Source organism: Leguminivora glycinivorella, chromosome 19 (assembly GCF_023078275.1).
Source record: "Leguminivora glycinivorella isolate SPB_JAAS2020 chromosome 19, LegGlyc_1.1, whole genome shotgun sequence".
Taxonomy (NCBI): domain Eukaryota; kingdom Metazoa; phylum Arthropoda; class Insecta; order Lepidoptera; family Tortricidae; genus Leguminivora; species Leguminivora glycinivorella.
The window spans coordinates 11,480,026-11,507,348 of record NC_062989.1 but is presented as its reverse complement, the minus strand read 5'-3'; the positions used below and the strand labels follow the sequence as shown (position 1 = coordinate 11,507,348).

General features: G+C 37.8%; 2 protein-coding genes across 3 annotated transcripts; both read left to right on the top strand.

Annotated features, from left to right (window-relative positions):
• The first annotated feature begins 1,554 nt into the window (after window positions 1-1,554).
• Window positions 1,555-2,860, top strand: LOC125236637 (lysosomal acid lipase/cholesteryl ester hydrolase-like). Its single transcript, XM_048143514.1, has one exon. It carries the CDS (start codon window positions 1,576-1,578, stop codon window positions 2,773-2,775), a length of 1,200 nt encoding a protein of 399 aa, XP_047999471.1. The 5' UTR covers window positions 1,555-1,575; the 3' UTR covers window positions 2,776-2,860.
• Window positions 2,861-10,638: 7,778 nt separating this feature from the next.
• On the top strand, window positions 10,639-24,401 carry LOC125236549 (4-coumarate--CoA ligase 1-like). Of its 2 annotated transcripts, XM_048143389.1 has the most exons (11): window positions 10,639-10,770; window positions 12,310-12,517; window positions 12,923-13,115; window positions 14,198-14,341; window positions 15,157-15,304; window positions 18,351-18,485; window positions 20,548-20,688; window positions 21,086-21,166; window positions 21,889-22,035; window positions 23,128-23,293; window positions 24,085-24,401. In XM_048143389.1, the coding sequence occupies exons 1-11, from the start codon at window positions 10,678-10,680 to the stop codon at window positions 24,210-24,212; spliced, it is 1,584 nt and encodes a 527-aa protein (XP_047999346.1). In that variant the 5' UTR covers window positions 10,639-10,677; the 3' UTR covers window positions 24,213-24,401. The 2 variants fall into 2 exon arrangements, with proteins under 2 accessions (XP_047999346.1, XP_047999347.1); XM_048143390.1 differs by lacking the exon at window positions 14,198-14,341.
• The last annotated feature ends 2,922 nt before the right edge of the window (window positions 24,402-27,323 follow it).

Genomic DNA, 27,323 nt, shown 5'->3' with positions numbered 1-27,323 from the left:
TTATAAATGAGAAAGTGTGTGTGTCTGTTTGTTTGTCCACCTTTCACGACAAAACGGAGCGACGAATTGACGTGATTTTTTAAGTAGAGATAGTTGAAGGGATGGAAAGTGACCTAGGCTACTTTTTGTCTCTTTCTAACGCGAGCGAAGCCGCGGGAAAAAGCTAGTCGGTAATAAATGGCAATAGAGGTTATAGGTAGGCGAAGTTTAGGTGTTATTCCCTAACTTCGCCTATGGCTTGCCTTACCGCTTAGAATAAACCTATTTTGTGACTTACACATTAGGGTGGAGCGAAAAAACACTTTTCTGGAATTAGCAAACCTAATAGTTATCAATCAATGCCCCTTAGTCTATGAAGCCTTTGTGCAAATTTTCAGCTTTTTAAATCAACATCTTCTGCCTCCGCATTAGGGTTGAAATTTTGAAAATCTCATACAAACCTAAAAATTCAACTTTCAGATAAAAAAAAAATTTCGGCAGTATTATGTTTAGTATATGTTATTGATACATATCATTATGAGAAACTACAAAAAGTTGCGAAAATAGCGTCAAAAATCGCCAAAGTTTGTCTAGTTTCAGTACATTCGCCAAAATAGCCGCTAAAATATTGAAAATTGGCGATTTTTAACGCTATTTTCGCAATTTTTGGTAGTTTCTTGTAATAATATGTATCAATAATGTATACTGAACATAATACTGCCAAAAAACATTTTTTATCTAAAAGTTGAATTTTCAGGTTTGTATGAGATTTTCAAAATTTCAAACCTAATGCGGAGGCAGAAGATGTTGATTTAAAAAGCTGAAAATTTGCACAAAGGCTTCATAGACTAAGGGGCAGTGATTGATAACTATTAGGTTTGCTAATTCCAGAAAAGTGTTTTTTCGCTCCACCCTATTACACATGTTAAGTCCTACATTATCGTGGTTTAGGCAATATATTATAAACGCATAATAAGTATAGGTATCTAATTTCTGTTTCAATAATAAAATTATGATTTTTCAGGCATAATGGAATAAACGAACGAAAACATTCATGGAATACCTATTACCTATTTAAAAGTCAGTACCTAACTCGTGACCTATACGCATTCTGTTCATAATTTATTCCAATATTCACTGAGAGAAATTTGCATTGTGAATTTAACAAGTTCGACTTGTTGCGGTTTATCCGTTTGAATCAGCCAAACGTATATGTTTAAAACAATATGTGTCAGGTTGTTTTTATAAAATCGACTTGTTGATTCAAATATATTGCCGATTCAAATGACAAGTAGCTTGTTGTTTGAACCAAAGAGCACGTAGGCGCTATTTTAACCAAAAAACTTGTTGAACGAACATGAAAACTGGTTGTATTTTCTCTCAGTGTTTCTGCGATATAACGTTAAGATACGCATCTTCAGACGAAAAACACACATCACTACTACGTATAAATAAGTACCTACATGCCTGTGCAAAATTCTCGGCACACGCAATGACGCTGTTAACTTTTTGGCAAATAAAAACATCGTCATGACACGGTATAAAACACGCGGAAATAGGCGTCAATCGGTTCTATCCGAGGAGGAAGGTCCAGTGATGAAGTCCACAATTATTTTGCTAGCAGCGATTATAAAGTTTACACACTGTACCGAACTAGATTTTGTATCACTTTTGTCAGAGATAGCAGATCTAGAACTTTCTGAAGACGGAAAACTTAACTTTACACAACTAGTGACCAAATACGGACATACAGCCGAACAGTATGAAGTTACCACTGAAGACGGATACGTCGTTAAAGTATTTCATATCCCTGGAAAAAGGTCTTCAGTACTTTTGACTCATGGACTTGGGACTGATGCAGACCCTTACGTAATTAGGGGTCATGACTCACTAGGCATCGCTCTAGCGGATAAAGGTTATGATGTGTGGCTCCTCAACAACAGAGGAACAAAGTTCAGCAGGCGTCACATTGAACTGGACCCGGACAAGGATAAGAAGACATTTTGGAATTTCAGTTTTCACGAGATGGGCTACTACGATCTCGCCGCTACAATAGATTTTGTCCTCTATCAAACTGGCGAGGAGAAGATTTTGGCTATCGGTCATTCTCAAGGAGCATCACAATTTTTTGCGCTGACGTCTACGAGACCAGAATATAACGAAAAGATAAAATTATTTCTTGCACTAGCACCTGGAGCATTTTTCTTTAACATGCCACTCTTGTTCCAAATAGGCGCCAGTGCCGGTCCTATTCTCTTAGAGATCGGGAAAACGCTAGGAATTGAGGAACTTTGTAGGGATCGCGGTGCACTTGTCACCATGATTAAAACGATTTGCACCAAAGGTGTTATCAGCTACGAAGTGTGCGTCAGAGCTGCAATGTTTCCTTTCGTTGGGTATAATCCTACAGGTTTAGAGTTGAGCTTCTTAAGCACCTTATTTGGGCATGCCCCGAGTGGATTTGCAAGGAAAAACTTAGAGCATTATGATCAACTTTATTTGCGCAAAAAATTTGCAATGTTCGATTATGGTGTTAAAGGAAATCTGGATAAATACGGGCGACGGAATCCACCCGATTATCCCTTGAGCAAAGTAACAACAAATGTAGCCATCATGTCTGGAAAACTTGATACACTTTCTCTGGTACATAATGGAAAAGTATTAAAAAAGAGATTGCCGAATGTGGTACACTTTGAGGAGATTGAAGCCACGACACATATTGACTTTATTTTTAGTGCAGACGCACCTAAATATCTATTTCCATCTATCTTTAGGCTCCTGCAAAAATATGATTAGTTCGATTTTAGTGATAAGTATTTAATGTATCTACTATGAAGATATAATATAAAAAGTGTTCTTAAATAAATGCATTTTAAACATTTCTGCTGTTATTTTCATTCCCTAGTTAATTTTTGCTATAATTAATCGAACATTACATTTTGATCAGGGAATACAAGTGAAAAATCTAAAAAAAACTGGATCATATCATATACCATGCCATGTAACAATTGTAACATGCCCAATCTATAATGTTCTCAGTGCAGGGTCTGTTTTACAGTTACATTCATTTTATAATAATATCACATGGATTTGATACGCATTAGACCTCATGTTGTTAGCAAAGTCAACAAAGACGCAATGTTCTTAATACATACAAATCGTGTCAATTACGAATACGCGTGCTCCGATTCGTAATGTCATTTACGTAACCCGCTATTAAAGGTTTATTTGACAAATCTATGCGTCATTGTAAATAACACACGTACCTATATGTGGCTCCCATGAGATTTAATACGTCACGCGATAGAAAGACCGCCACGGAAAATGTATATGTATTATTGGCTCTCAAGTAGCCCTCCATTAGGGTGCGCTGTTCAGTTTCTCCATACAATAAATATAATTTTCAGTGACGTTGACACTATTGAGTAACGAATTTGAAATCGTTACAAAAATGGTATACTGAACTTGATTCTGGTTTCATATAAATTACATTGAGACTGGCGGATATTTTTTAACTACTTAATCGAATTTTTAAATTATTAAATAGATACACTTAGGCAGGACGTGGTCAGTTGGCACATAAAGCACTCAAGTTAATAACATAAAACATGGAAAATATTTCGGTTAGTTGATATTAAACGCCAGACAAAGTGACCCTTCGATTTTATCACGGGATATATACCGACACGGATGATTTGCATTCAAGCAGTGGCTTTACGGATTTTCCCTTTTAAGTAGCAAAAACAATGGCGGCCTTGAATCAGTTCGTTGCTGGGTGTATTATGTCAGTTTAAACGTAAATAAAAAAAAACGCAAGCAATGGTTTTGTCATTGTTTACTTTTTGTCCGAATCGTTCAGTTGGATTTGGTGCAGATACTCGACATGGGGACTAAGTATGTATTGATGACCTTCATTATTTCAACTCATCTTTGAAAATCATCTTGGATCAATACTTTTGCTTATGAATTAGTAATACAATTAATAAATTATATTTACCTATTTAGTTCTTCATATAATAGCATGTATGAAAAATTAAGGTTTACATACATACATTTAAATAGAATAACTTTTTCTCGATTAGTGGCTTTTCTGCTTTGGATGATATTTAGGTTGGCAATGTTGGCATCTATTGGCAAAAAACTTTGTTAAGTAATTTTTTTTCTCGCACCCTGTTTTTTTTAAAATCCGTAAACGTTTTATTTTCCTGCTAGCACAGCTTATTATTCCTGTCACCAAAACTTTCCAAGCATATCCACATGCGCGGATCCAGGGGGTCATAGGAGTCATGACCGCCCCTGGAGCCTAGGGGGGCCTTCTGGGGCCTGGCCCTTTACCACGTGACCCCCCCCCCTGGGCACGAAGCTGGATCCGCGCTTGCATATCCAGATGAAATTGTCATAAAATAAACTTTTTTCCTATAGTAATTTCTATTATTGAAAGTATGTTGTACTTACATTTTTTTTGTTATAAAGTATCCAATGACATTTAATATCTCTCATCCTATACAAGGGGGGATGATTTTTTTTGCTATAACTAAGTTTAACTTTTTAACTTCGTCGCTATTAAATGTAGCAGGAAATTTTTGTGTACCGGCATTACCAGCTATGTTATCATGGTCAGGCAATACTCCGTGACGTGACTAGTTGACTACAACTCTTATTAAGCTACGTGACCTAAATAATAAGGCTATCACATATGTTTAGATTTAATTTTTAGATGACTGTAGGCAACCTACTAAACCAAATTTCGCCTACCCCTAGGGTTGTCAGTTGTGCCACATTTATTGGCGAATAACATCACTTATTTCCGACTTTAGATAATATCGAGGCCGAAGGTTGATTTAACCTAAATTACGAAAATGATAATAATAAAGCTAAAAGAGAAAAGATTTGTTTGTTAAATCATTTTATTCAAAATAACATATTTTTTGCTTAGAAACCATTTTGGAAACCCGAGAATCTTCATAAAAAATGTATAGAACAACGTCAGAGTGATGTCAAACTTCGCCTACTACGTTATTTTCTTATCACAGAAAAGTTTTCCCTAAGTAGTAAGGCATGCCCATAGGGATTATCACCCAAACTTCGCCGATTAACCTTTAAGGCCAATTATTATCAAGTTACCCAAAAAAATTCGAAGCTTGTGAGTTCTACAATGGGTTTATTTCCAGAGCGGACAAGATTTCTTTTAAATATGGGGGATTTTACGGAAAATGTGTCAATACCCAGGCGAAGATACGCAACTGTACGATACGCTACTATGTAAACCCACAGGCGTTTAAATGCCAGCACCTACGATACATCTGAGTAGTACTACGATACAGCACCTACGATACTACGAGACATCGAGTCTCGTCCGCTCAGCCGTCGCGTGCGGACGCGTTTCTTGCAAATATCTGATATCTGCCGAAATTGTATTTTGCTAATTCGCGATTGGCCGGGAGCAGAATTTTGAATTCCTTGTTGCTCTTGAGGTGATTGAACGTGTTGGCTCCGCCCAGTGGGCGGTCCTAGAGAGAGATAGCTGTGTCGACCTCCGTTTCGCTTGCTGCTGTGACGTATATTCCGGCTCTGCACTTTTTGCTTCTTTTTTATTTTCCGTGGGAATCGAACCCGGGTCGGCGAGACAGCAGCCGGTGCTTGTGCAACCGAGCCAAACGAGCAAGTTCTTGGCGCGGCGAAATAGGCTGCTACTAGCCGGGCGAAGAGACGTCATCGTGCCCTGCTACAGCGTACGTGCGGGATCGACTACGCGGCGCTACGTGCTACGCGGCTACGACAACTGGTTGACTGTTACGCGCACCTACATCTACTACGACATAGCGATGGCAACACACTGCAGTGGATGTGGTGAGGAAATTCGATCGCTCGATTACATGGAATGCGCTACGTGTTCGTCGTTGTACGACCTTGCGTGCCTACAGATACCCAAGGACACTTTTTCAAATTTCTCCCAGAAAACGAAAGACGAATGGGTATGCCCGACATGCAAGAGCTCGATTCCCAGGGGCGATAATACAAACACGCCGATCCGTAGCGCTGGAATTGGGCTAAACAATACCTACACAACGAGTGATCACGACAGCAATAATATCACACTTTTCCGAGGACCCCGCAAAGTCTCAGCCAAAGGGAGCAGCGCTACTAGTCATCCTGTACCGGCAGACTTAACGGTGGACTCACACTTGACTGTGATGTTGTCAGAAATTCGGGAACTGAGAAGAGAAGTAGGTGAAATGAGGATCCTACGACAAGAGTTGCAGGAACTAAAAGAATACATTTCATCGCATTCCTCGTCGTTAAATCACAAACTGGATGAGAGTAGAAGGGTGATTGATGCTCAGGTCCTGGAAATCAGCGAGTTAAAGAACATCATCTCGTCAAAGCTGCTCGCGGTTGTACAGCCTGTGAAACCTGTGTCAGAAACCAGTAACAAATCGAAAAAGCAGAAGAAGAAAACAAAGACTTTGACCGAAAATCCGGTTACCTACTCGGGTGTGTTGTCGAGTACTGTGGAAGATAATGAGCAGGGGGGGTCTACAGAGCCTCTATCCTTAGGAGACATTGAACAGGAGAATCCAACCATTGAGAATTCGGAATCCCTGTCTGCAGGACCCTCGGGCCGACTGACCGATTCTTCCACAGTTCATGTCCAGGATGGAGATCCTTCCTACCAAAAACAGGATAATCAGGGTTGGTCAAAAGTTGAATACAACAGAAAATCTAGAAGACACTCGTCTGTACGTGGTACTGCCGGCCCAGACATAACATCCCTCAAAGCAGTGGAAGAGCGCAGGTACTTGCACCTGTGGAATATGCTGTCTGGCCCAGACGAAATACGCGACTACTTGAAAGTTCTCTGTACAGATGACATATGCACGGTGGAAGAATTAAAGCCGAGAGGAGATTACAAGTCTTTCAAGATTGGAGTTCCGGTGAAACATTTTGATAAGTGTTTGTCAGCTGACGTGTGGCCACATAATGCAAGAATAAAAGAATGGTCATTTCGTCGACCCTCGGAGCGCAGAATGCAGTAAGCAGGAATACAGGGAAGCGCGACTTCATCACTCAATAAATAATCCTACTGTTCATATTATATATCAGAATGTGAGAGGACTAAATACCAAACTGAATCACTTCCGGCATAATATCATTACAACTAATGCTGACATCGTGGCAGTGTCTGAAACTTTTTAACGGATTCCGTTGATGATCCAGAAATAGTTGGTGCTGGCTGGAGTTTGCTCCGGCGCGACCGTGCCACCGGTGCTCGAGGCGGAGGAGTTCTACTAGCTTGCCGTCCGGGCATTAAAGCAACAAGACGCCAGGACCTAGAAACTCCTACTGGTGAAGACCTATGGGCAACGCTGAAGATCGGTGACTGTCGCATCCATGTCTGTGTTGTTTATATACATCCAAGAGCTACAGAAGAAGTATATATGGCTTGGTTTCTCAAAGTCGAATCTGTGATCGTTTCATTTAATGACTGTGGTCCTGTCATAATATTAGGAGATCTTAATCTTAATCCTTTGTACATGTCTCAGAATATATTAAATTATTATTGTTATTTTCTAGCTGTATGTGGCCTGTCAGAGAAGAATGAAATCGAGAATGCGTTTGGAGGTAAGCTTGATGTGGTGCTCGTGACAGAACGAATTCAATTTTACGGTATTAGGGAAATAACAGATGTAGGCTTGTACCGAAGCGTGATACTTACCACCCACCACTGGATATTGTCCTTTGTTCTGACAGTAATCATGATAGATCTGTCTTAAACTCGGTTGACCCAAGCAATGTCGATCCTCAGCTGGACTGGAATTTTGCTAAGGGTGACTACAGTTTACTTTATGAACTCCTATCGCAAGTATCTTGGCAAACAGTACTAACCTCACACGATATAAACGAAGCTGTCGACATTTTTTATAGTATTGTTTATGATGTATTTAGCAAAGTGTTTTTAAGGAAAAAGAGGTCTAAAGTTCGTTCTAGATGTTACCCTGTCTGGTTTAGTAAAGACATTATTGACGACATAACTCGCAAGGCCAGAATACACAAAAAATGGAAATGCACTAATGATGCGGCTATATATGATGAGTTTTCTAAATTACGTTCCGACATAAAGCAAAGAATAGATAAAGCTTATGACCACTACGTTAGCGGATTAGAAGCTAATCTGTGTCGTGATCCTCGTGCTTTCTGGAGGCATATAGGTAGCCTTAAGTCCAAAGGCGGCTTTGAGCCATGTGTTAAATTTGGGGATCAGGAATTCAGTGGTAAAGAGGCAGCTGATGCGTTCGCGGAATTTTTCTCTAGCGTATTTTTGCCCAATACTCCATCGCTTGATCATAACACTGTGATGCTAAATGATAGCTTCAGATCAGCAAACTATGTTCATGTTAATCTTATAACACCTCACGATGTTGAAGTTGCATTAAAAAACTTAAAGCACAAAGCTCAGTTGGACCGGATAATATTCCGCCGTATATTCTGAAGGGATGTAAAAATATATTTTTGCAACCAGTATTGTATATTTTCAATCTGTCTATTGCAACCGGTGTGTATCCCGAACGGTGGAAGCTCTCTCGAGTAACTCCGATCCCTAAAACTGGTGACACATCGAATGTAGAAAACTACCGGCCTATAGCCATTCTTTCTTCGTTAGCGAAGCTTTTTGAATCCGTCTTGAAGGCATTAATTTCTCCTCAGCTAAAACCTTTCCTGTGTGACGCACAACACGGCTTCAGGTCGAAAAGATCAGTGGACACCAACCTGTTGACGGCTACCAATATAATTTCAGAGCACTTGGATAAAGGTACACAGGTTGATGTCCTCTATTTGGACTTCAGGAAAGCTTTTGATCAAGTTGATAACGATGTTTTACTTAGAAAGTTGTGTGGCATCGGTTTTTCTCCGCGGTTGTTAAAATTGTTCGCCAGTTACATGCGCGGCAGGCAACAATTCGTAAAGCATGGTTGCTTTATTTCATCCACTTACTCTACTCAATCTGGAGTTAGTCAGGGATCTATTCTTGGCCCTCTTCTATTTGGCATCATGATTAATGATCTCGAGTCGGTCTTGAAGGAAAATACTAAGTGCCTGTTATATGCAGACGACTTGAAGCTCATGCGTGGTGTCAAACAAATGGCAGATTGTGAAGCGATGCAGAGAGACATCAATGCAGTTTTGCAGTGGAGTTGTGCTAATAGACTGCATTTCAACGTCTCCAAATGTTGCGTTATGTCATACACTCGCTCGCCAAAACCTTTAACTGCACAGTATGTACTCGGATCTGAATTAATTGCTCGCGTAACAACTATCAAGGATCTGGGTGTAACATTCGACGCCTCTCTTACTTTTCACGACCACATTAAAGGATTAGCTGCCAATAGTTATAAGCGACTTGGTTTCGTCATCAGGAATGCGCGTGAATTTAATGATCCCAGAGCCATCAAACTGCTCTATATGGCTCTTGTGAGAAGTAAGCTGGAGGCGGCAAGTATTGTTTGGAACCCGTCCGAATGCACATACGCCCTTCTCATAGAAAAAGTGCAAAAAACTTTTCTCAGATTTTTGTATAAGAAGTTGCACATTTACTTTCCATTTTTATATCCGACCCAGTTTTTGTTAGGATCATTAGGTTTTAATTCCCTTGCAGTTAGGCGCAATTACAATGTCTTAGTTACAGCGTGTGGAATTTTACGCGGCGATACAGACTGTCCCGAACTCATAGAAAGAATTGTCAAACTTAGTGTTCCATTTGTGCCCAAAAATCTATTAAGACCGCGAAAGCACAACCTTTTAGCAGCCCCAATTACACGAACTGTAGCGCATAGAAATTCACCAGCTGTGCGGGCGCTAAATCAGTTGAACTCGTTTCTGTCATGGGCTCCAGAATGTGATGTGTTTGCAAGCAGATGGATGATTGTGTATCAAATGTGTCTGCGGTATTGTGAGGTGATGGACGAAAGGTGATCGTATTTTATATATGTTTGTTTCTTTTGTTAATCACCTAATAATATCTAAACTGAATTGTACAGTGCTTTGGTTTCGACTGTAATGCTGTAAATTATGTTTACAATAAATAAATAAATAAATAAATAAATAAATCTGTTTGGCCCAAAAATTAGCTGGTACCTAGAGAATGTATTCGCTTTTTGTACATTTTTTACTGCACAAATGTAAATAAATAAATAACGCCAAATTGAACCTTTTTCTGTGCTCCTCTAAATTTATCCATGACTTAATCGTTTAACTGTTGCTGATAACCTTACTCTATATTAACCTATATTTAACTCAATTCATGACTATCAAATCAGCAATTCCCGTCAACTTTGTACAAAAATTAAGGGAAAAGTTAAATTTGTTTTTATTAATTCCTATTTTGTTACCAAGATTTTGTTGATTAATTGAGATTTTATTAAGTTTTATTTCGTCATTAAGGTTCTCTAGTATCTATATTTTCTTAATTATAACAATTATCCTGTATATATCTTACGAAAGTCGAATTATATTACTAAATGTTGGTAACAAAATAGGATCAATTAAAATTTGCTGACGTGGCATTGTACAAAGTTGACGGGAATTGCTCAAATATGAGATCTTGTTTGCGCTGATAATTCTAGAATTCGTATCATAATATTATTAGCTATCGTCGTGGAAGTACGTTTAGATAAACAGTCTAGTTTTAAAAAAGACAATATGACAGTCGCGTGGAAAAAAAGATGTGACAATAACCATTTGGGTCACTTTTTCGTGGATTATATGCGGAAAAACGGCAATGCTATTTGTCAGGTTAGTTAAGTGTTGTTTTACTGTACATTAGGTAGGCAAAAATGAGTAGAAATTACAAAATATAAAATTTTGAGGTGAGGCATCCCGACCAGTTAGAATAGGGGTTATTACTTTATAACTGGATTATTTTAGTAAGTAGGTAATTATTTTCAATATCATTATCCTCTTTGCGTTATCCCGACATTAGCCACGGCTCATGAGGGCCTGGGGTCCGCTTTCAAAACAAATCCCTAGTTTTTTGTATGTAATTATTTTGTTTGTAGGTTTAACTTTTAATATTATTATTTAGTTCATATGTTTTTATACCATGTAATTTAGTGGTTTACTTTTTAAGGTTGTAAAAAATACTTTGTTTCTTTATCCAAAATGTGTCATTTTTAGGGATGTACCGACTATTGATTTGGCCGACTAGGCCGACTACCGACTAGTCGGCGCTTGGGTGGCCGACTAGTCGGCTAGTCGGCCAAAACATAATTTTCGACTAAATTCACATTTTGAATGTCATTTTTGGTCCTTCGAACGCGCTTTTCATGATTTTTTACAAGTTCAAAGGTTCATGACAATATTTATATACATTTTCCATTTTTGACAACCGGCTTGGCTTAGTGGGTAGTGATCCTGCCTATGAAGTTGATAATCCTAGGTAGGATATTTATTTCTGTGCTAAATACAGATATTTGTTATTTTGACAAAAAAAAGGAATTACGAATAGTTACATAATACAACCATAATTTTCAGATGGTAATTTAATTTTGTGCTGTTTTTCTATCACTAATGAAGTGCCGACTAATCGGCCCTTTTTGCCGACTAGTCGCCGACTAATCGCCGACTACAAATGTGGCCGGATAGTCGGCTTTCCCGACTAGTCGGCGACTAGTCGGTACATCCCTAGTCATTTTAATGTGTACATATAATTACATAAATTATTCTTTATTCTTTATTGTATTGCAGTCATGTTTATAATACATTAATTATATTACTATAATACCTACTAAACATGCAATTACGATAATTGATAACAATTTTATCAATTACTATTAATCCAGGCAGGCAATTATGGTCGCGCGATAAGTGATAAAATAGCAGGCCGTCCCTATCGCACTTACAAATAGTGCGATATTTTGTCGACTATCGCGCGACCATGCTTCCCGTGCTGGGCACATAACATACATTTTATTGAGAAGGATAAATATAAATGATAAAATTTTTATCAATTTTGATATTAAGTATGAGACAAATTTTCGATAGCGATACTTACCATGTATGTTTTGAGAATACTTTATTATGTATGTTTAACTTTAGGTAGGTAAATAAAGTAGGTATCTCGAGTAGGTAAATTATGCAAATTTGGAACTGGTGATGAACATACGAAGCCATGGCAACAAATCAAAATTATTAGCAGAGAGATTTGTTAAAATAAGAATGATGAGTGTAATAAATATTTTGAAAGAAATATAAATATCTATAGTAACGATGATGATGATGAACATAATAATTCTTAATAATGCTCATCATCATCATTATACAATTCATCTCCAGATAGACGCAGCGACAGGAGAAGAGGAATCATGTGCCTCGGTACTGTCCCGAAGCATTCGGCTGGCGCAATGCTTCGGGAAGCTCGGATTGGTACCGGGCGATACCATGGTGATAGGCGGAAGGAACCATCTTGACGTACATATACCTTTTTATGCTGGTATGATAAGCGGGCTACCCGTATCTGGTATTGATCCCGCTCTTAAAAGTAGTAAGTAGAACTTAAAGTATAAAATACCATTTAAATACAATTTTGAATATTCTGATAGCTGAAGATATGTTTCGAGGGCAACACAGATAATCCGATACACTTTTGTTATGAGTTTGATATCATCTTGACTTTATGTATCAATCTCCCATCTCACATCATTTCATGTTGATTGACAATGAAAAGCGAAATTAAATCCATTGGCTCGTACATATTTTCCTAAGTTCTATTATTTGTAAAGGATATAATTCTACCTATCAATGACAATAACTCTATGTTCGGAAAGAGAAGTCTTAAGATGTATTGGATACTATACTTGGATTTCTCTTTCGGCAACTTAAATATAGAACGCTCCTACTGCACAGTGAATAATTTCTGTTATGGTTCATCTAATTAGTTTTTTTTCAGACGAATTGAAATGTTATTTCAACATAGTGAAGCCAAAAATAGCTTTTTGTGAAAATGCTATGTATGAAGAGTACAAACATACAATTCAAGAAGAGGGTCATAATACGAAAATTGTGACATTTGGTGCTGGCGATAACTCACTGGATAAACTTATGGAGACTTACCAAGATCTTCAGCCGCAAGAAGAATTTCAGTAATTATAAAGTTTAATTTTGCCTTATTGACCGTCATTAACATAGTAATATTTTGCCGCTAGAACTCGAGACGCACGGTAGTAAAAGAAATAAGTACCTACCTATACTAATCAGTAAGCAAAATCCTTTTTCTACTCGTCGACTGTAATCTGTCAATTAGGACAACACAGACTAAACTATAAGTGCTAACTTTTCAGTGTTGGATACTCTTTGGCAGTTCCAACTCAACTATAATAATCTCATTATAGTTGACTTTAGTTAACTGTAATAATTTCAAAAATAGAACTTCATACAATTTCTATACTAATTTGCGATACCTGGCAAATTTTTCTGCATCTGAAACACATTTTTTTTTATCTGTCGCGTTATCGGCCAATCAGAGACGGTTATTACAAACAATTGGTTGACAACGGTGAACGACGCTATTAACATTAATTTTAACTTGCATGAATGATGATATTTCTGTCCATTGATGATGAAGATGATGACTCGTAGAAAAAGTATTGTATACAATAGTGATATAATTAAGCTTTTCACTCTCGTACCTTACTATTAGGCCACTCAGCAAGCTTCGTGGCCTAAACATGGTACTCGACTGAAAAGCTTTGTATTATATCACGATTGTATAAAATACTATTTAGATTTACCACCAATCCCATTCTGCACCAACTGCATATCTATGTTAGGCCCTATAGTTGACTGGTAGATTCTGCTTTTTGGCATTATGTCCACCAGTTGTACATTGTTTGATATATTATTAAATAAATATTGGGGTCACCTTACACAGATCAACTTAGCCCCAAACTAAGCAAAGCTCGTACTGTGGGTGCTAAGCGACGATATACATACTTAGATAGATAAATACATACTTATATACATAGAAAAGGTTCATGACTCAGGAACAAATATCTGTGCTCATCACATAAAAAAATGCCCTTACCGGGATTCGAACTCAGGACCGCGGCTTAGCAGGCAGTGTCACTACCGACTGAGCCAGACCGGTTGTCAAATATATTGTATTACAATAAAGTTTATATTTATTTACTATGGTTTGCTTTAGGCCCAATTAACCATGTTTTAGGGTTGCTATTTTTAATACGGATGAAGTTTACTGCTGGCTGGCCAGTACGAGTGGTAGCACTGGGCGGCCAAAAGTAGTGGCCCTAACGCACTCTCACTTACTACAGATGCTTGATTTCTTCCGAATCCCACCGGCCAAGAATGGGTAAGTAGCAGCAATTAATTTAATCACGTTTCTTCGCCTAGTGTGCCCAACTTCGCCTGGATTTGTATAAGCTGAAACAACTGACTTGTTTTAGTGCAGGTTCCAAAAACACTCGTTATTAGATTTTGTACCATTTAATTATTTTCGTAAAGCGGACGAAGTTAGGTAGTTTAGGCTAAATTGCGGGTAAAAAACCAGGATGGTTTACATTTTTCGCTATTTCCTGCACCTATTAAGCTCTTATAGATCTCTGTTTGGCCCAAAGGTTAGCTGGTAGAGAATGCCGTCTGGCATTAAGTTCGCCTTTTGTACATTGTACATTTGTAATGTGCAATAAAGTTTAAATAAATAAATATTTTTTATATAAATAAAAAATAAATAAAAATAAAATAATATTTATTGCCACAACTAAGAACACTGTACAACTTAATACTAAGTATACATTTACAGAGAAAAATAAACGAAAGTACATTCTCTTAAAAAACTAGGCAATGGGTCCCAGTCTCAGCATGTGCTAGTTAGACAGTTAAAGCTATCTAGGCTGATTTTCAGACTATTTAAATATACCACCCTATAAAAATACCACCCTTATTCCCAACTCGTAATAAAAAAGGTTCGACTAATTATTTATCCTAGAACCTTATAGTATTCGTTGATAGCATGTTGATAGTCATATTATGACTACTTATATCATAATTTTTTGATAAACCTGTTTGGGCGGACGAGTATTACTAGTATTAGTTACCCGTATAATGAAGTTTGTAAGTCTTTAAAAAGTAGATATTTTGTCAAGTACCGACTTGTTTTTATTCTAGCTTACGCAGAACAGCTCTGAACCTGTCAACTTTACACTGGTTGTCGGGCTTGTTCAACGCTTTGCTGATGCCAATCCACCATATCAAAGTTCAGACGTCTACTCCTGTGACCACGGAACTTGTCATTGATATCATCAATAAGTATAAGGTTAGTTAGGTACTTATTTATTTATTTATTCAACGATTGATGGTACGGATGAATTAGGGCCCATTTAGATGGTACGAGAACTCGCATACGAGTTTTATTACATTGCGGTATTTGATGGCTGTGCAAAATTGTTTGTAACCTCAACATCCCGCAATGTAACCAAAATCGCATGCGAGTTTGCACGCCGTCTAAATCAGGCCTTAGGCTGTAAACAGCTTGTCTCTAGACGCTCATTTGTTATGTTGGTATTAATGTAAGACAAATCACAAATCTTGACAGCTAACTTCTACTCGAAAACCGCCGCCTAAATTCATGCCATGCCATTTTAATGTCGTTACACTTTTTGCGGTTCTGAGACAGCAAGAAATTAATAACAATTCCTTATTAGCTTAATAAAGACGATATTGTATCATATTTATGAAGACAATAGGTACAGGAGTGAAAATGCTAAAATGGAAAGGGGGGCTCCTTTCTATTTGGGAATTTTAGTTAAATATACTAGTATTATTAACTAGATTTATCGAAAAAAAGTTGTCCATTAAAAACAACTCAGTTAAAAGATATTGCGAAAAAAATCTTTAAAATCGAGGTTACGCTCTCGACTGTGTTTCAGCAATTCCCGTCAACTTTGTACAAAAATTAAGGGAAAAGTTAAATTTGTTTTTATTAATTCCTATTTTGTTACCAAGATTTTGTTGATTAATTGAGATTTTATTAAGTTTTATTTCGTCATTAAGGTTCTCTAGTATCTATATTTTCTTAATTATAACAATTATCCTGTATATATCTTACGAAAGTCGAATTATATTACTAAATGTTGGTAACAAAATAGGATCAATTAAAATTTGCTGACGTGGCATTGTACAAAGTTGACGGGAATTGCTCGTTTCCTCCTTCGAAACTTAATCAATCGGGACAAAATTTGAGAATCTGAATAACAGTGAAATAGTCTGTGTCGGACCGTTTAGTTTTTTTGTCTAGGTAATTGTTACCAATCTTAAGTATCATACCTTTTTTTGCGCCATAATGAAAAAGGCCGATTTCGGAAATTTTTCGTTGACTCTAGCGTCTTTAAAAATAAAAATATCAAAAAAATCAAAACGGTTCGACACAAATAAAAATAATAATAATTTGTGTTGAAAAAATCATTGCTATATCTTTAAAAACCAGGAAGGAAATAGTCGAGAGCGTTTGTCTGGAGAATTGACCCCTCCTGTATCGCCTTAAATTATTTTTTATTTTTCTAATAATAATATTGGGTTGGTAAGAAAGTAATGAGCGATCGATTGAATTCCACATAAAATTTTTGAGAGAGTTCTAGAATCTTCTATGGTCGAAAGTATATAAAGGGCGAGTCGCACAGTTTCTCGTCAGTCATTCACTAGCTGTCGCCGAGCTAATATAAGGAAGAAAATGGACGAATTAAAAGTGCATGTAAGGCATTGCTTACTATAACGTTGCCGTCCCTATATATTTTCGAAGTCATTATGTATGTCAGGAGAAATTTGTACGCTTTTCCAACAAACTCTGAGAAAGCAAAGGTTACCAGAAATTCGGGTAAGCTTAAAGTTTCTTCCTGTAGACTAGTAAAAACGAAAAAGTCCTTCTTGGGAAACTGTACAAAGTTCTACAATAAAATTCCACTAGAAATTTGTAATCTTACAGACGCAAAGTTTAAAGCCGTTGTAAAAGGGGCGCTCATTGCTAGGGCATACTATAAAGTTAAGGACTATATCACAGACCGGGATATATGGAAAATGTACTTAAGTGACAAACCAAAATAATGTATTTTGCTTTATATGCATAATTATTTAATTTAAATTGTATTTTCAGTTGGGATAATTGGTTAATTTATTTATTTATGTTTGTACAAATGTACCCTTGACTTTCATAAGAGCATTATGTTAATGCCTAAATTGAAGAATAAAGAATTTCATTTCATTTCATTTCATTTCATTTCATTTCATTTCATATATGAATTTCAGTCTGGCCATTCAGCCGCCGAAGCAGTGCGTAATATATGTCAGCGTGTTGCTCCTGAAGTTGTGTCTGAGGCCACGGCGAAACGATGGTTCCAGCGGTTTCGTAGTGGCGACTTTTCATTATCAGATCAACCTAAGTCTGGTCGACCGGTGAAGATTGATGTAGCCAAATTAAAAACCTTAATTTAAGGAGATCCGAGGCTAACGAGTCATACTCTTGCTACCGAGTTAGGCTGCTCTCATGTCACAATAGAAACACATTTACACGAGTTGGGAAAAAACTACAAATACAGTGTTTGGATACCGCACGAACTTGATAGAGATCAACTAAACCGCCGTGCCGATATCTGCATACAACTTCTGTCTTTTCGCTGGACATTCAACTGACTGGACCATCTTATCACTGGAGATGAAAAATGGGTCTTAAATATAAATCACACACGCAAACGTCAGTGGCTAGCTCCAAACGAAAAAGGAATAGAGGCACCAAAAACAGAGCCTCACCCGAAAAAAGTTATGCTGTGCGTTTGGTGGGATATTCATGGTATTATTCACTGGGAACTCCTACCAAGTGGAATGACTGTTACCGCATCAGTATACTGTAATCAGCTTGAAAATTTAAACCAAAAAATCTGTCAGAATCGTCCACAGCATGCTAAAGTTTTTTTCTTACACGACAATGCTCGCCCACACATTGCAAAAGTGACTCGGCTAAAGCTATTGGAGCTAGGTTGGAAAGTGATACCTCATCCACCGTACTCTCCAGACTTGGCACCTACGGATTACGCATTGTTCAGATCGCTAAGCAATGCCTTGAATGAAAAAAAGTTCGATGATCAAGCCCATCTACGACAGTACATAGCTGAGTTTTTTGAATCTAAACCTAAGAACTTCTTCGCCGATGCTATTCATTCTTTACCAGAACGATGGAGACAAGTAGTAGATAACGAAGGCCGTTATATTGTTGATAAATGATTAAAATAATAAATTAAATAAAAATTACAATATTGGTTATGATTCGCTCATTACTTTCTTACCAACCCAATATTTTTTCTACTTTTCAGCCAGCAGGAACGTTGTTCACCCCGACTCTTATAGCGCCTGTGTTGCACCACGAGAATCATTGCGACCTGACATGCTTCGACATATTAAAGATAGGAGGCAGCAAAATACACAGTGAACTGCTTAGTAGCCTAAAGGTTAATAAAAACATATTATTTTTTTATATAGGACTAGCTTTTGCCTACGGCTTCGCTCGCGTTAGAAAGAGACAAAAAGTAGCCTATGTCACTCTCCATCCCTTCAACTATCTCCACAAAAATCACGTCAATTTGTCGCTCCGTTTTGCCGTGAAAGACGGACAAACAAACAAACAGACACAATTTCCCATTTATAATATTACCTAGTATAAAATGATTTTATTATTAATAAATTGATTATGATTATACATAAGTACAGATAGTGGATAAAAAAAACTTAAACTATAACTTATATAAAAAATAAATAAACCTAAAAACTACCCTCCAGGCCCTGGCCCCTCGGCAGGGTGCCCATCACGCAAGCAGCATTCCCGCGCTGTATTGCAATAGCAATTCTTTGCGCGAGAAAGCTGCCGGCGCGAGGGTCACCTGTTGCCTCCCTTAACCGTTTCCCCAAATCCCTTAGGCCTGATTTAGACGGCGTGCAAACTCGCATGCGATTTTAGTTACATTGCGGGCTGTTGAGGTTACATATCATTTTGGACAGATCAAATACCGCAATGTAATAAAACTCGTATGCGAGTTCTCGTACCGTCTAAATGGGCCCTTACAAGCCCACGCACTCCCTTACCCCACGGTCCGAGTGTCTCGACGCCAAACGCTACGAACTCGTAGTTGGCGCCGAGACAGCTGTATTTGTTGGCCTTAAACCGCTCCCGGGCGTCAGCCGCCGCCCCGCCCTTTTTGCTGGTCACTTGGATGTAGGACGCTGCCAACGTGTCAGCGCAGGTAGCGTCCCACACCAGCGCGCGGACCTTTCGCCAAGGGATTAACGACATCCCGTCCGGGCGCTTGCCATCGTCCCGTGCGATCTGGGGCTCCAGAGCTGCGGGGACGTTGGCGCTGACGAGAGCCCTTCTGAGGATGTCGTTGAGGGCGGCATGGCGAGAAACATGGTTTTATTCATACTAAGAATCGTAACCTCGAATTTTTAGCGCCACCTATTAAATACTATCATAACTACACTGATGATGCCTACAAATTTATTTTCACCACACCAACTGTTAAAGGCTCACTTTGCTATTCGAAAACAGATAGCAAAATTGCATTTTATCCACAAGAGTGCAAAGTAATGTCATACAAATTTTAACTTGATGTCTTAAGCTGGCTGGTAGAATTTACCTGAATGATGATTTTGAATCATAAATATTGAATATATTGATGGATTTGATTTAATTTGATGTTTTATAAGTAGTATTTTGTTCGTGTTGGTGTGGTGAAAAATTTTGTGTTTCACTCGGTGGCAAAGTTTGTTTAACCTTCGTGCCTTGAAACCCTCGCAACGCTCAAGATTCCACTTTTTGAACCACGGTTCAATATTGGAATCTTTCGCTTGCTCGGGTATCAATATTGGCACGTGCGGTTAAACAACTACTTTGCCCCCTTGTAAAACAAATAACTATTTCACCACACTAACTGGTAAAGGCTCTCTTTGCTATTCGAAAACAGATAGCAAATTGCATTTTATCCACAAGAGTGCAAAGTAATTTCATACAAATTTTAACTTGATGTCTTGCACTGGCTGTTAGAATTTACTTAAAAATAATGATTTTGAATTCTAAATATTGAATAAATTGATGGATTTGATTTAGTTTGATGTTTTATAGTCAGTATTTTGTTCGTGTTGGTGTGGTGAAAAATGTTGTGTGTCACTTGGGTGCAAAGTTTGTTTAACCTTCGTGCCTTGAAACCCTCGCAAGTCTCGCTACGCTCAAGATTTCACTTTTTGAACCACTCGCTACGCTCGCGGTTCAATATTGGAATCTTTCGCTTGCTCGGGTATCAATATTGGCACGTGCGGTTAAAGAACAACTTTGCCCCCTTGTCTTTGTATGTCGATGTCTTTGTATCAATGTAACATCACAATGACGCATCCTTTTATCACAATCAAAGTAAAATAATAGAAGTATATTTAAGTTTACAGCTCATCACATATCATCATCATCCTTAGATATTTGGCTTTGTCAAAGACTTACCTTTTATCTTCTTTGTACATTTTCAGGCCAGGTTGCGCGAAGACACTGTTATTTATCTTGCTTACGGCCAGACCGAGATCGGTGGATTATCCTTGGAGTCATTTTCGGAGGAATCTTTGACTGTTGCAAATGTTATTGGAACTAATGAACCAAAATTTGAAATTAAGGTGTGACAATTTTATTTTGAGTTTTATTTTGTTTGCACATAATAGAAGCTCATGGCGAATTTTGTGCTTAATAAATACCTAATAATAATGGTATTATATAAGGACATACACAAAAAAGGTCCCCATGATCGCCCCCCTGGATCCGCGCATGTACTCTCATTAGGGGTTAGACAGGGATGCTCATTATCACCACTCATATTTATTTAATGTATTCATTGAAGCTGCTAATGTTTAAGATTCTAGTAGATTTAACGTTGGGAAAAAAGGTAAAATAATGTTAATTAATCGCGTTCGACCTGTATGTGACTAAATATCTAGTAGATTTGTTGGTAATATTTGTTAATTTTCTGACAATAGTCAATCTTAGCCTTAGACAACATATTCTGTTTATTTTTAGATTGTATCTCCAGAAACTGGGAAAGAGATATTGGAACCAAACGTCACCGGGGAATTACATGTTCGAGGTCCCAGAATGGCCGTAAGTATCTATTTAATAATAATATGAACTCCTTTGGTGCAGATTCCCAAAGTGAGTAATGTGGGATGCGCATGAATTGCAAAGTAGCAAAATGGGAGCGTCCATCTACAAGCACAGTAAACGGCGATCATGAATGCACATCGGTCTTTGGAAAGAGACAATTAACATCACATAAGCAAGAAAGAGACAACGCTCTACGAAGACGACAATCCGATGTGCAATTATTATTGCCGGGTACTGTATGTATCTATGTGGTTTCAAGAAATGTACAGTCAACCAATTGGAACCCTAGGCCACTCTACAACCATGTCTAAATGACAAGCAGTAAAATATTTCTTACAGTCTGATTTATAACGTCACTATGACATAGTTCTACAGTGGCCTAGGGTTCAAATTGGTTGACAGTACCTATACATTCTATTACTTTTATTTTATATTTGTTGATATACTGGTAAAGGTTCTCATTGCTATTCGAAAACAGATAGCAAAATTGCATTTTATCCACAAGAGTGCAAAGTAGGTTATTTCATACTTTAACTTGATGTCTTACTTAAGCTGGCTGGTGGAATTGACATATTAGATGATGATTTTAAATCACAAATTTCTGTATCTCGCTGCGCTCGCGGTTCAATATTGGAATATTTCGCTTGCTCGGGTATCAATATTTGCACGCGGTTAAACAACTTTGCCCCCTTGTAAAACAAATCACTATTGTTTTTCAGTGTTATTACAACGATCCTAAAGAGACAGAAAGCGTGTTTACTGAGGATGGATTTTTGAAAACCGGGGACTTGTTCTACAAAACTGAACACGGCCGCTATGTTTTTGTTGAACGACTTAAAATGCTTTTGAAATACAAGAATTATCAGGTATGTATCATCTGTTTCAATATGTTTGGGAATTTAACTAAAAGTAATATACAGGATGGTTCCTGATAGTGATAATGATCCTAACGACGTGTCGAATTTAACGGAAAACAAAAAGAACACGGTGTATAGGTCATACTTAGTAACAATAGTTACTTTTACAATGGGACCAAATCAGAAACGCGAAAAAGTGCGTTTTATTATTCACCACAACGAATCATTTGTTTTATTTTTGTACCTAAGAAGGCACATAGTAATATATACCGTAACAATAATTTATCTTAAGGTGTTCTAGACTCAGAAAACAGAAATTTTGAGGTAGCGGAGCGCTTTTACATTATCCTCTCCTTGCGTTATCCCGGCATTTGCCACAGCTCATGGGAGCCTGGGGGTCCGCTTTGATTTGGCGTAGGCACTAGTTTTTACGAAAGCGACTGCCATCTGACCTTCCAACCCGAAGAGTAAAAGTAACTAGACCTTATTGGAATAAGTCTGATTTCCTCACGATGTTTTCCTTCACCGAAAAGCGACTGGCAAATATAAAATGACATTTCGCACATAAATTCTGAAAAACTCATTGGTGCGAGCCGCGATTCGAACCCGCGACCTCCGGAACGAAATTCGCACATACTTACCGCAAGGCTACCAGCGCTTCCCGCTGCCATCCATAATCCAGCACGGGAAGCATGGTCGCGCGATAGACGATAAAATATCAGGCCGTCCCTATCGCACTTACAAATAGTGCGATAGGGACGGCCTGCTATTTTATCGTCTATCGCGCGACCATGCTTCCCGTGCAGGATGAAATTTACTTGCTAAAGAGTTTAATTGACATTCGTTTGACCAAATATCACACATACCTCGTCCAAAACTTGTCACGCATTTTGCACCAATAAATATGAAAACCTCTTAGGACCACTTGCACCAAGGAAAATGGAGGGTTAATCCTCGGGTTAACCCTCCATTTTCGTTGGTGCAAGTGGTCCACCATTTTGTATGGAATTTGACAGATGACAGCCCACTAACCCTGAGTTAAGTGGTTGGTGCAAGTGGGCCTTAATTGGATAGGAAAATAAAACAAACAATAATTTCCAGGTGATCCCTCCAGAAGTAGAAAAGGTGATATTGACGCACCCAGGCGTTGCTGATGTGTGCGTGACAGGCGTCCCACACCCAGACGACGGTGAACACATAGTTGCATGTGTGGTACGGAGACCGGGGTACCACATCAGCGCTGGCGACATTAAGGAACTCGTTGCTAGTTAGTATTGCTATTATTGCTGTATTAAAGTCTATAGCAAAGTCTCTAAGATATAAGTATGTTGCCGATGTGTGTGTGACAGGCGTCCCACATTCGGATGATGGTGAACACATAGTTGCGTGCGTGGAGGTCGGGGTACCACGTTAGCGCTGGCGACATTAAGGAACTCGTTGCTAGTTAGTATTGATACTATTGCTGTATTAAAGTATATAGCAAAGTCTCTAAGATATACAAGTAAGTATGTTGCCGATGTGTGCGTGACAGGCGTCCCACAGCCGGACGATGGTGAACACATAGTTGCGTGCGTGGTACGGATGCCGGGGTACCACGTCAGCTCTGGCGACATTAAGGAACTCGTTACTAAGTAGTATTGCTGTATTGAAGAAAAGTTGTCCAAGCGCCAGAGATAATAATTTAGACTTTTTGAGAAACTCTCATGTACCTGGCGGTCCCAGATCAGGCTACAGACAGTTTGTTTTCCCATGCGAAGCATTTTTTAAAGTCAAACTTGAATCATGATTTTTATTCCTTTACTTACCGTCTTAGTCGATCATGATGGTATCCGTCCCAATGATCCACTGTGAAAGGTTTTATCTCTGGATGTTACAGTTTTACCAACTGATACACATTGGTGAATTGACTGTACCGTTTCGTACTCGACACTTTGGCACTTAATCTTCTTTATCACGGTTTTTTTCTTAACCACGTCATTACCACGATTATTGTATGAAGTTCTTCAGTCTTTTTATATTTTTTCATCTCATTTTTGAAAGTTCCCCTTTGTTTTTCAGAACACCTATCACCGTCTAAACACTTACACGGAGGCGTTGTGTTCCTTGATACTCTGCCGACGACCGCGTCTGGCAAGGTTGCTCGACTACAAGTGAAGAAACTGGTCCTTTCTGCAAACAGGGAGTGATATTATTTACCGGCTGTTTCCTGTAACATTAGGCAAATAGTTAAAATAGAGATTGAACACCTAAACACGGATGCTTTTGTTCAAAAACTTTAAAAGTAACTCAGGAGAAGGGGGAATTTAGGATATTTTTTAAAGTCGCTTTAAAGACCGAGGTTATTGTAATTAACATAATTGAAATGAGTGTTATGAATTATAAATATTTATTTTGTAAACTGTGTTATTATTATTTATTTAACACTAGCTTTTGCCCGCGGCTTCGCTCGCGTTAGAAAGAAACAAAAAGTAGCCTATGTCACTCCCCATCCCTTCAACTATCTCCACCTAAAAAATCACGTCAATTCGTCGCTCCGTTTTGCCGTAAAAGACGGACAAACAAACAGATCCACACACTTTCCCATTTATAATATTAGTAAGGATTTTACTAGTTGTAGCCCGCCTAGTAATGCAGAAATTGCAGAACATTCCCAAAAAGCGGAAACATTCTTGAGAATGTTCGCAGAACATTCCCGCAACATGCAATTTATTATTTAAACAAGAGAATATACTTGAAATAATGTTTAAATGGGCATAATATAAAACTATATGTTATTATAGGTATAATATTGTCTATTACAGTTAGCTATTTTGTTGATAAGTGATAAGTTACCTAAATTCTCACTATAAGTTGCTTAAATTCTCACTATACTTCAGGGAACATTTCGACTTTTAGACTTTCAGAGTTTTAGTCCTGACTTTTTTAAATTAGGTACCGAACTATTATTTCTTGATGCCTGTTTTTGGTCATGCCAATATATGTATATACAAAAAAAAACAAAATAAAAACAAAAAGATCGCACCTGTCACCCGTCAGGATCGAACCTGAGAACATCGGCATACGAAGCCAGCGCACTACCACGGGACTACGTCTTGACTTGCTGAGTTCGACGAAATCATGGTATAAACTACGAAGTCACTAAGTATTCTGATAAATTCTCGTTCTCGAGAACATTCTCAGAAGTTACCGAAAATTCTCATTAGGAATGTTCTGCAACTTTGGAAACTTCTCGACCGTGCATTGCTAAGCCCGCCCCGTTTGTCATTGAAAAACAAATACAGTGAAACCTGGTTAAGTGGGACCTGGATAAGTGAGAAACCTCTTTAGCTGGGACCTAAAGTGCGGTCCCGACACTTTCGCACCGATTTACCTCTGTTAGTGAGACAAAACAGACCTCTATAACTGAGATTAGCCTTTTCGATTTTATTGTCACATTTCCCTCTATTAGTGAGACAGAGAGTGTATCTTACCTCTGTTACTGAGACTATATTTGAAATGGATATTCACTTAATTGTTTGTTAAGAATTTTATAAGAAGTTACCTCTGTATCTGAGATACAGTCAATCTATGACCTCTGTAACTTGGACTTTATTGAAAATCAAATTCCATATTTTTAATAATTCTTAACCTATCTATTACCTACGCGATTGATTCTTTGTGTTTAGGTGAGTTTAAGGGTTTTCTTGGTTATTTTAATGAATACTAAAAATAATTAAAACTAAAATCTCGATAAGTAACATAAAAATTATTTAAAAAAAACTTTTATTAAAATATAAAAGTTTTAAGACACAATGATGTTAGAATCTTATATTTTATTTAATAAAAACAAGGCTTATAACCTTTTCTTTTAGTATGCAATTAATAATAACTATAAGCAAAACACCTTATTTATCACCTCTATAACTGATATATCCCCTATTTTGGCCTCTATTAGTGATAACCTCTATAAATGAGACAAACATTTTATTATACCTGTCTAACTGAGACCCTGAATAAGTGGAATACCTCTTTAAGACGCTACGATACCCCTCATTTCTCCATACAAACGCTCTCGCCTGTTTCCTCTCTGGTTTTTGAAGCTAGATCAATGGTTTTTTCAACACAGACTTTTATTATCAATATCTGTGTCGGACCGTTTTGCTTTTTTTGATATTTTTGTTTTAAAAGGAATTAGAGCCTCTCAAAGTTGGCCAAAACGGCTTAATTGAATTTGCCAGAAAGAAAGGCGTGGTATTCAAAACTGAGATCAATTATCCAAAAAAACGAAACGGTCCGACACAGATAATTTCCTTGTCATTCTGATTTCCAAATTTCGTAACGATTGGTTAAGTTTTGGAGGAGGAAACAGTCGAGAGCGGAACCTCGATTTTTGCAGTTTTTACGCGGGATTTCGCGCCTGAGCTGCAGTTGTCCCTATCGCACCAAATTTAGGGGCGGGGCTAAGTTTTTATATACGTACACTGAAATAAAGTGATGGGAAATACTCGACATCTAATGTCGATAATCTAGTGATGTGAAAAGTTATCGATATACTACGTCGAAATATCGACATACCGTGTTTGACGAACTTTTTAGTTAGAAATACGTACTATTATATGTTCATATTTAAAATTGGTGGTCCAAAAAAGACCAGTCTGCTCCGAGACCACGGGGACAATGCCGTCCTTGAAACGTCGGAGGTTAGTGTTTAAAACATAGTAAATACGCGAACGCGATTAAGTCCCGTTTGCAATTTTAAATATGTGTAAAAATCGTGAAAGTTTGAATCTGTATTATATATTCTGTGGAAATACTAAGTCCATATTTTTATAAGTATAGGTACGTAACAATTGCATACAGGTATAGGTTTATTTTATACATGCATAACTTTTCTCGTCATTGGTTTACTAGTAACAATTATAAAGTTATGCTGTATTTTACGATAGATTCCACGAATATTAGGCAACTATTTGGTATTCGGTCTTTTCAGCCATTTTGCCGAAAATTTGGTATTCGGTCATCATTGTTTATTTATTACTATTCTGCCGAACACCAATTAGGTAAGTAGTTATATTAGTCATATTGTATGTACTTATTTACACACAATAAAAACAGACATATTAATAATTTAAGTCATGTTTTAAAATATTAAAAAAAACGATGGGCCTTATTTAGTAATACATAGTTTGTTCAGGTTGGTACCAGTACCTGCCCTTAATAAGGCCCAGTGCTTATATTTCTTCTAAGTTTTATCAATCATGCCGTTTTGTATATTTTCTTCGCAGACATAGAATCACAAAATGCCCTAAATAGTTACT